The following is a 10162-nucleotide window of genomic DNA, read 5'->3' on the forward strand; positions in this document are numbered from 1 at the left end:
ATTAATGTAGTAATTTATAATTTTGTAGTTATTCAATTGTATATATAAAACCTAAAAAAAAATATTTTGATTCATATCCTCCACATGCAATTTTTTTAAAAGCTTAGAAACCTACGTCAAGCAGCAACCGAGTACAAAGGTCGTAACTAGAAGATGTAATTGTTTGCTTTACTTCTTTAGTTACTGTTCTATGTTTTAATAAAAATACGTTTAAGAACTTATTTCAAAATAGCAATAATCTATATACATATGTAATGTATAATAATTGAAATGTGACTGTATTTTACAAAATACTGATCTACTAACACACAGTCAAGAGAAGTTACTTTGCACAGACCAAAGGTCAGTTTTATGTTATTTGATACAGTAACATGAGTGCACGTGTGACGCGTCATTGTAACTTCTGTATTGGTAGCCAGGCACGGCTGAAAGGTCAATATAATAAAAATAATAAATATATATAAATGTTTAATGTTATGAGATTTAAGCTATTTAGTCTAAATATTTATGTTTTCGTGTTATAATTTGTGTTCATTCTAGAATAAAAGAGGCATAATTTATATTTATTTCCTAATTTTTTATGGTGGTTGCGAGATTGGTCAAATCTACCGAACTCATACAGAGATTAATTACTGAAAATAAGAGATAAAATATAAAGTTTTTTCTTAAGAAACATTTGATAACTATCTGGACATTATAAAGAATTCGCATGTGAAATTTCAAAATGTTCTGATGCATAAAAGTATTTCTTATCTTAAAATGAATATTGCTCTGCATGATAGATAGGCAACATGTGAAAAGAAAAAAAAAGACATGAGAAAACATTGCTTTATAAACCTTCAGACTCAATAATAAAATTTGATATTTTGCATCTGAAAGCATTGTAAGGTTTACTGATAATCTACCAAATTTCGTTAAGATTTGCTTACTAATTTAAAAGTTATAGCATGAAACTATAATAAGCACAAAATGGTTACGAGATCGGTCCAATTGAACAAGCCATGCTGAAAGAGTTATGTTGATGACCTGTACTATTTCTGGATATAATAGCAGTTAGTAACCTTTTTTTATTACAAATGTTTATGAAAACCTAAACATGCATGCACTAATATTTCTGAAAGAGACAATGTCATGACATGATATTAATAGCAGTCTAGTACTCCATGGCTATGTCTATATATTAATACAGCATGCTGACAGTAGTTAAAGCAAAACACCCTTTAGACACATAGCTACATTGTTTGATTTAAATGATGATTTTCCAACCCAGAGTGTTCTCAGTTCACTATATCACATCATACCTGTCAAGCACTACACATTGGCCATCATTACTACATTATTATATTAATTTAGAAAGCCTACAGTCATATTACTGTTTACTGTGGATTCAGTGTCAGTGTTCCTTTCAGTGATATACCATTGTATCGTTGCATATGAATGATTGTTTCAACTTCACAATGTTTTTCTTCCAAAATGGTGACTCCCTTCTCGAACCTGAAAAGTCCTAGGACAGCATAAAAGTTTGTGGAAAAGCCAGTTTTGCATGATGATTGCCAATCCCAGTCTGGGATAAAACTATGATAGATGTACAGTATGCACTTGCAATAACTTTATACATTAGCAATTAAACATCAAAGAATGAGTTGTCTTGCCTGTTTTGGGTAATTTAAGAAAATTATGGGTTTTCATGGTAATAATTACAGGTAAACATCAAACTGTGTTTATAGTTATTCTCTATAGATGTATCTATTTAGTCACTAGTCAGTCTTACAGAGATGTAGAAAATTGACATCCAGAACTCTGATCGTTTTACTTTGTATATATAAAGATCTTACCAAGTATGCTATAATAAACAATTATAATATATGCTATTTCTTATCAAATGAGTGTTACTGTACAAGTTGAATTTGATTGGAAGGGCATACTTAAGTTTCAAAACAGAATATTTTTCCATAAAGTCCACCCCTACTTTAATGTGTTTATATAATAAGTTTCATAATAACATTTTCCATTCAAATACATAATTTTGGTAAAATATAACTTAGTAAAAATGCATTTATAATGAAATCTTGTTAGTCCAAACATTGACAGTCTGGATGATTTTTCATAAAGACAAATCTTCACACTGGGAAATTTAATCAGTAATCCATATATTCATATTCTGAGTCCAAACAACTTTTTCTTATAATAAGCATGCATTTTCTATGAATACATAATTCAGTAATTCATATATGACTCACCAAGAGCCAAGTAGGTGTCAATTGGAACAAGAAATATGGTGATAATTACTGACCACAAAAAACCTGCACTCACCATGTGTTCTGATTTATGACAATATTTCTGAGACTAACCTTCACAGTAGGGATGTATGTGTAAACTATAATGGAAATTAAGAGGTCGTCAGAGTAATTTCTACTAATGTCAAGTCATAGTGGTCTCAAAAGAAAATGTGTAATAATATCAGCATCATTAAAACATGATATTTGTTTATACAAGAAAACAATACATGTACTGTGTATTTTGTTTTCTATGTCATTGGTTTGAATGAGATAATGTGAAGATAATGACATATTATGGCACCTTGATTATGTACTTTGTATAATTATTGACAACATATGAAATAGTAAACTCGTGAAATGCAAAGTGACAAAGAGGAAAAAAATCAAACACACATAAAGGTCTAGTACAGAAAGCCCTATTTTGATGGATATTGGCTCGAGACACAGGACACTTTGCCAACCTTTCTCCCAGCTTCTTTGCTTCCCTCTGAAAAATTTAAGCTGAACTTGGGAGAAAGGTTGGCAAAATGCCCTAAGTGTCGATCCCCATCTTGAGTCAATATCCATCAAAATAGAGCTTTCTGTACTAGACAATTATGTGCCTTTGATTTTTGTTGCTTTGCATTTCACGAGTCTAACTCTTGTCCAACTTCTAACTGCTCTAGGATATCAAAAAAGGACATAATTGAAATATTAAACTGATATGTTTGTTATACATACAGTTGCTTTTTGTTTACCAGTTGCATTCCCACTATTACTAGTTTGTATCTTTACATTGAATGATATGTAAAGCTTGCTATTAATAGTATTCAAAGTAGCTGATTCAACTATCCAGATGTCTCAATAGTATGGAAAAATTAAGAACTACTTCATTCCAAATGCATCCAGATTAACAACATTTCACTTTATCTATTTACAAGAGTAGTTTAACTCTTTCTCTTCCATTAAAGAGAGAATATTCCACTTTAAATTTCTCACAGTTTACCAGTTTCAGATAAGTAATGAAATATTAAAACGTGTTTTTTATTGTATATCTAAAAATAAATCTAGTAGTTGTTTATCTATAAATGTGGCAGTGAAAGAGTTAAAAATATCCAGTCCAAAGTTCTGTAGACTAAACTGTTTTTTAAGTATATGTTAATTCTTTACACTGTTAATAATCATAAATATTGTTGCAAACCCCATGAACTGTAATCAAGTTTACTTTGTAGAGTGCCTTAAAATTTCCTTTAGTTTTCTCTTAGCATGTATCTGAAAGTTAGCTTAATAAAACTCAGTGATATTTAACCTTTGCTTCAATTACTTGCTTATTTTCCTAGGAAGTTTTCCATTGGTAAAAAACATAATAAAGCTTGGGTTTTTGATTCTTGCAAATTTCTGTTTTTTACAGATACTTGTATCTGTCAAAGTCTAAAACTAAATATACTTTGCAGGTTAAACTATACTTACTATAAACAGAGATTCTTGAAGCTTTTGTAATGCTTGTTCCTTTGTAAGTGCTTGCTATAACCAGTTTATCAATTTTTGTTTTTTAACTAGCTCCAAGGACGACTATTTTCTTCTGTATGCCACGATGATGAGTGGGATGGGAAGCATGTTTGTTTCTCGTGACTTTATGAGAGATCACTTATTTAAACTGCATGATTCTTACCTTTCTAAGATCTTTACCAAATGGTTAAAGTTACACCAGCTATATCTTGTGAGAGTGGAAAAGCCTGATCGAGTGGTGTTACAGGTAACAGCAGCCTTTCTACATAACATTCTTCAATGGATATTTAAACTTACCTTTTTGTTGCTTGTCTTAACTGATTTTCTGTTCAACTTGTTACTTCCAATCAGCACTTATATAAATATAAAATTAAAAACTTATTCCCCAATACAGCAATTAATGCAGGAAAACTCGACAAGTATGTAAAACTCAAAAGGTTTGTTTCTATTTATGATAAAGTAGAAATTTTATGTAATGTTATTAATGTTTTACAAATGAACATATTTTGTCAAAAATGTTTTAAGTATACATGCAAGAACATTTGACAGTTTACTCTTCAAACATGCAAGTTATCCATAAATGTTGATAACATTAATTAATCTCAAAGCATTAAATAGTAAACTGTGCTTAAAAAATAAAAATACCCATGAACCTAATAACTATTCAGTTACAAAAGTAAAATAAGCATGAATTGGTCTTGTGCTAGAGCTCTGGGTTTCAGAGCTGGCAAGCCAAACACAAATTCATGTGATACTACACTTTAGGCTGCATATGCATTATAAGAGAGAAAGTTAATCCCCCCTGCATGGGTGTTAGGGTACTGCTGACTATCTTCCTTCTCTCTGATTAGTAATTCAAAATCAGAGATTGCAACAGATAACCTAATTAGCTTTCCATAAATACAAAACAAAATTTATATTCAGTAAACAAAAATATTGAATTAAATATTTTGGAAGGGAAATATTACTCTGAAAATTACTGTACATGCATAATAATATCTTGAATATTCTTAAATATAAATATAGTCCAAAAATAATCTAATTTTATTTTCTAAACTTAAGATTAAGTTAATAATTTATAAAGAAGAAAAACTGAGTCACTGTTTTAATTGTTAATAAATAAAAATGTTTTAACAGAATTACACCTAAATTATCAAGAGTAAGTAGCAAAAAAACATATTTTGAGCCCAGTGCACTTCTTGCTGTAACATAAAGCAATATCTTGATTCTCAGGATGGTGAATTTAGAGGTACGATTTTCTCACTCAATTTTAATGTTTGTCACTGTACTATTCATAATGGAGTGTTCAAGTACTTACTGTCTTACACTTGTGTGTACATGAATTATTTTTTTCTGTAATTATCAATAACTTCTGATCAAAACAAACTATCTGCATAGATCAGAACTAAAATTTAACCCAATAATTAATTTAGTTAATTTAACATATTGATAGGATGAAGAGTATACAATGTAATAAAACTATAACTTATAGTTATTATAATGTTCTGATTCATCAGGTGGTTACACTTTCTGTTATTTATATATATATGGCTATCTCTAATCCCAATAATATCTCATGAGATTTAGCCATATTATGAGGCATGGGTTAGCCCTGAATTCATATGCTAAGCTAAAAATGTGAAATAATCCTCATAATAACAAATATTTATAATAAAGAAATAGAATGCAAGCATTTTAACCAATAATGTGAATGTTCACAAGTTTCAAGAACAGTACTGAAATATGGTCTGTAAAACATTTTATAGCTTCAGACCAAAATTTAAATTAATTATTTATCACGTTTAGTAAATATAATTTCTTTTATGTTTAAGCAATAATTTCTACTAAGAGGGGGCAAAGTGATGTTTGTTTATAGTTACATGGAGATAGTTTCCAGTTGGTTTAAACTGTGTTCGTAAGGTGAATGTGTGCAAATACATGTACTCAGTTTCATATTACATTGTCACAAACTATATCTGGATCAAGAATGTACCCACTTGTATAAACATTTGTTTCATATTCACTAGGTAATGGAAATAAAGAGCAGTAACCACATTAGACATTGTAGGGCTTCAGTCATATTGTGTATAAATTTTTATTTGTGAAGAATATTCACTAGAATGGGTCCAAATGGATAACTGTAATATGATCCTTGGGATCAGATAAGTAAATAGAATAAAATAAACAATTGTTTTATGTATTTAAGAACAATGGGCTATGTGAGTAACATCATGGCAGGATATCTTAAAAAGTTGTTCAGTTGTTCTATGGTAGATTTTTTTGTCCATAGTGAAGATATGTAAATAGTACAAGTACCATCAGAAATCAAATATCTCCAAAAACTTTAACCAAACTTTTGTTAGGATTAACATACATGCTATCCCTGCAAAAGTTGAGAATAGATATTTATTCACAAGTTATTCATATGTTGAATTTGCAACAAACATTTTAAAATAATATACAGAAGTTTAGAACTACACACTTATAAAGGATTTCAAGAACCCTTAATTTACAAAACACTGCATAAAGAATACAGAGTAGACATGCTGGGGTATTGTCCAAAATCTTAACTTAGTCATTACCTTATGACATTAGTGAGCATTTACACTCTCCTATAACTGTAATAAGATTAGAAAGACCGTACAAAAATTGCATAAAGAATGTGTGTGCAAAAGCTAAGCTGGTGAAGTATTATTAGTTGATCAGTAGTCTGTGTGATATATCACAGTAAGACTGATCATAATTTTAGTTGCATCTTTCTTTCCTTGAAGCCTGTAATTGGCCATTAAAAAAAAAACAATATGGTTAAAAGTATTATCAGTTTTATTGCATTCTAACATCATCTAAACTACCAATCAAAATTTTAAGTATTTGGAAATTCTTATATAAATATGTAATTTATTTATTCCTTTCATTAGTAATTATACCAGAAGAATAACCCATTACATTTTTTACACTTTTTCCTTTCATCCAATATTATTATTATTTTTTAAATTTTTGGTTTTTCAGTTGAGCCTACTTCTGTTTTCAGTTTTTTCTACAATTTCACCTAAATAACATAGTTCTTATACTTTGCTGTAGAAATGTAACATTTCACTAGAACTGTTAAATAAGTCTACTTATTTCACACTCAGTGTTACTATCTGTTATAGCCTCATGGTAAGTAAGTTATCTGTATGATGTACCAATTTAGGTTACACTTTGTATACTTGTACAATTGTGTACTGATAGCCTAAAAGTTGTACTGATTTTATCAAAATAAAACATTTTGAGTATTTGTATGTAAATATGAGAAATTAAAATTGAACTTTTATCTCAGTTCAGCATAAAAATGTATGACTAATCTGATCAGTTATTTATTTTTTATAAAAAGTTTTCTTATGTGTATAGTAAACTTCATAAATAAGCCACTAATTATTGCCTTCTGATATACTGTGACAGGATACAAGTTTTTCTTTGTGTAATTCTTATCTTTTACAATAATTGTCTGTTAGATATCTGGTAAAGACATTATTGAAATCCTAAAATGTCTGAAGTTTTTAATACTTTACAATAAAAAGAGATGTATAGCTCTTAATGCATTGAATGTCATTACAGTGTTTCATTGTTATTTTCTTACATTAACCTACTTAACTTTTTTAAGGGCCCACAGAGGTTTCACATAACCACCCAGGGTTGTTCTCAGACTGGATGGCATATACCGTACATTGATGAGAAAGCTGTGGGACCACTTAATACTGTTACTAAATGGTTATGTCTTCAGCATACTCTGTAAATCCACTTTGTGTAATGAAAATATTAAAAAAATTATTAGAAAGTTCATTGCATAATATTTCCTCTGTTTGTGTGAGTGTGTCTGTAAAACATGTAATGAGACATTCAGCATAGGCATGGCTTTTATTAATAATGGAACCATGGAACAGAAATGATGTAAATATCTATATTTAGTTTTCTTATGCAATCAACTCTTGATATGTTTTTAGACAATTGCATCAATTTTGAAAGGGCAAATAAGAGGCTTTGAAATGGAAATTAAATATCTATGAGGTTTGTAATGGTGAGTTTTTCAAGACGATATTGCTACCATTCACTGTGTTGGCATTTTTTGTGATTAGTTTGAAGAACATGAGCAGTGTTCCACCATCTTCACTGGTAACAAAAATCTCGGATCTCAATCTAAATAAAAAATCTGCGAGATATACTGAAATCAAAGCAACTATTCCGTTATTGTCAACCCTGAAAAAAAAGGATTTGGATGAAATATTGCTTGAGAAATGGGTGGAAATCAAGCATAATATACTCAAGTGTAGAGTTGTGTCATGATAGATTCAGGCTTTGATTAAGACATGTGGTAGCCCAACACACTATTACAATGTTTCTAATTTTTGGGGTGACAATGCAGGTGAAGCCTGTAGTTATACAGTAGTATATCATTGCTATTATGTAAAAGATTGTTATAGATTTGAATAAAATAAATTAAATATTGCAAGAGATTGGATCACTCCATCAAGCTGCATGGCTCAGTGGAACAGTGTAGATAGAATCATAATTATTTTGATGTGCTTTAACCATCTTAGTGACTTAAATATAACAATAAGTTGTTCACTTAAGTTGCAGAATTTTACAAAACTGAGTTGTTACAATATATCTATACTAATTTGTGTATCTTAATGATTAGAATGAGTAAAACAAGTTGTTAGCTTAAGTTGCAGAACTTAAAAAACTAGCTGTTGTAGTATAGTTCCTTATATCACGGAATTTGTTTTTCTAACTGTGTAGGGATTCAACAGCAATCGGAGAACCAATTACAAAAGTACTTATTTAAAATCATATTAAAATGATATTGAATTAAGGATCAACTATAGTGTCTTGAATAGTAACTTAGAATTACATTTCTTACTTGTGTCAGCTGTGTTGTTGAATCACGTTCACCAATGTGTATGCCCGAATAAAACAACATAGCTTTTTATAATTTGAGTATATTCAAAGAATGAAATATTTCAATGTGTACTTAGAGCTTTCAAAATTTGCTTCTCATTTCGCATTTAATGGTTAAATGTAAGAACAATTAGATATGAGGATATGGGTTCTAGTCTACCCCCTTATCTTTCTCATTTTTTTTTCTATAATGTTATGAAATGCAATGATAGAACATAGCTGTGAACATATTAAGCCTTTGTATCATACACAGGTGAGACCTTGTCCTTTTTGGAAAAGGTAACTCAGTCTTTATCTCTTAAATATGCAAATTGTAAATATTCAAGTATTATATTCACAGTTTAAAATAAAAATATATTTTCTTTTTAGATATTTGGGTTGTAAATAACAGTGAAAAATTTAATACCAAATGTATCTTAAATATGCTTTTAATAGCTTATATTCACATTTGAAAGTTTTACTCATTCAATATTACAAACAAAAATACTTATAAATTTGGATATATAAAGGTTTGAATACATCAGAAAATCTATCTTTCACAAAGAAATTCAGAATATTAAATAGTTATGATAATGTAGTTTATGTTCAGTTTTCTAAATAAAACTGTTCAAGCTCAGACAACAAACGTATAAGTTTATTAGTGTTTTGTTTCCTTTATGGTTAAGCAGAAAACTATTAGATAGAGATGTGTGTTTAAAGCTGTTGTCATGTTAAAATAGTTTTTAAATTTTTATTATAACTGAATAAGTTACTCAGCTATCTATTGGTGTATGAATTCAAGTGCTTAGGTACGACCATGAATATATTGATCCTACCCATGTAGTTATATATGTGAACACTGACTAGTTAAAACTTCATTCCTAATATCATTGCTAACCACCATTTGAATGCAATACAGTACCAACATTTCATTGTTTCATATACTTCTACCTGCTCTTAAGACTTTCAGCTGTACATTTTGGAATCTGTTACTATAAAACTAAGAAATTCAGTTCTAAATAAGATAATGAGTGTACTTTTGGTAAATGTAAAGGTTTGAAATTATGAGCAGCTTAATAAGTCATTTGTGGATGAAAAAATACAGGTAAAGCCTGGCATTTAATTGTTTGGTGTCAGGAGTGGGAGTGATGGAGAAATCAAAGAGTTGAAAACATTTCTGTCATAATCCAACAGCAGTATGAATAATCATGACAAAAAATGTAGAAAGTTGTTAGAAGTGTGCAACAAATAATGTCACACAAAACAAATTCAAGATTTTCATCAGAGTATTTAATTATAAATCAAAACTAACAGGAAAACGGCTGAAATTTAGGTCAAAATTAGCACATCAAAGCCAAGACCATAATACCATAAGCAATTTAAGTAATTTATTGACAATTCCTACATCTATGCCATTGATGTAAATCAAAAAGAGCAAAGGTCCTAAGACTGATCCCTCAGGTACTCTACTTGTGAAA

The 10162-nt window shown here is 29.5% G+C and overlaps 1 protein-coding gene across 3 annotated transcripts in view; it reads left to right on the forward strand.

Annotated features, from left to right (window-relative positions):
* Window positions 1-7599, forward strand: part of LOC106457790 (mitochondrial ribonuclease P protein 3-like) — a 40898-nt gene extending 33299 nt beyond the window's left edge. For all 3 annotated transcript variants that reach the window (XM_022383825.1, XM_022383824.1, XM_022383823.1), the window contains exons 6-7: window positions 3819-4014; window positions 7411-7599. In XM_022383825.1, coding sequence (XP_022239533.1) covers window positions 3819-4014; window positions 7411-7542 — 328 coding nt within the window. In that variant the 3' untranslated portion in view covers window positions 7543-7599. The remainder of the gene's footprint in view (window positions 1-3818; window positions 4015-7410) is intronic.
* The last annotated feature ends 2563 nt before the right edge of the window (window positions 7600-10162 follow it).

Source organism: Limulus polyphemus, unplaced genomic scaffold (genome assembly GCF_000517525.1).
Source record: "Limulus polyphemus unplaced genomic scaffold, Limulus_polyphemus-2.1.2 Scaffold373, whole genome shotgun sequence".
Classification (NCBI taxonomy): Eukaryota; Metazoa; Arthropoda; class Merostomata; order Xiphosura; family Limulidae; genus Limulus; species Limulus polyphemus.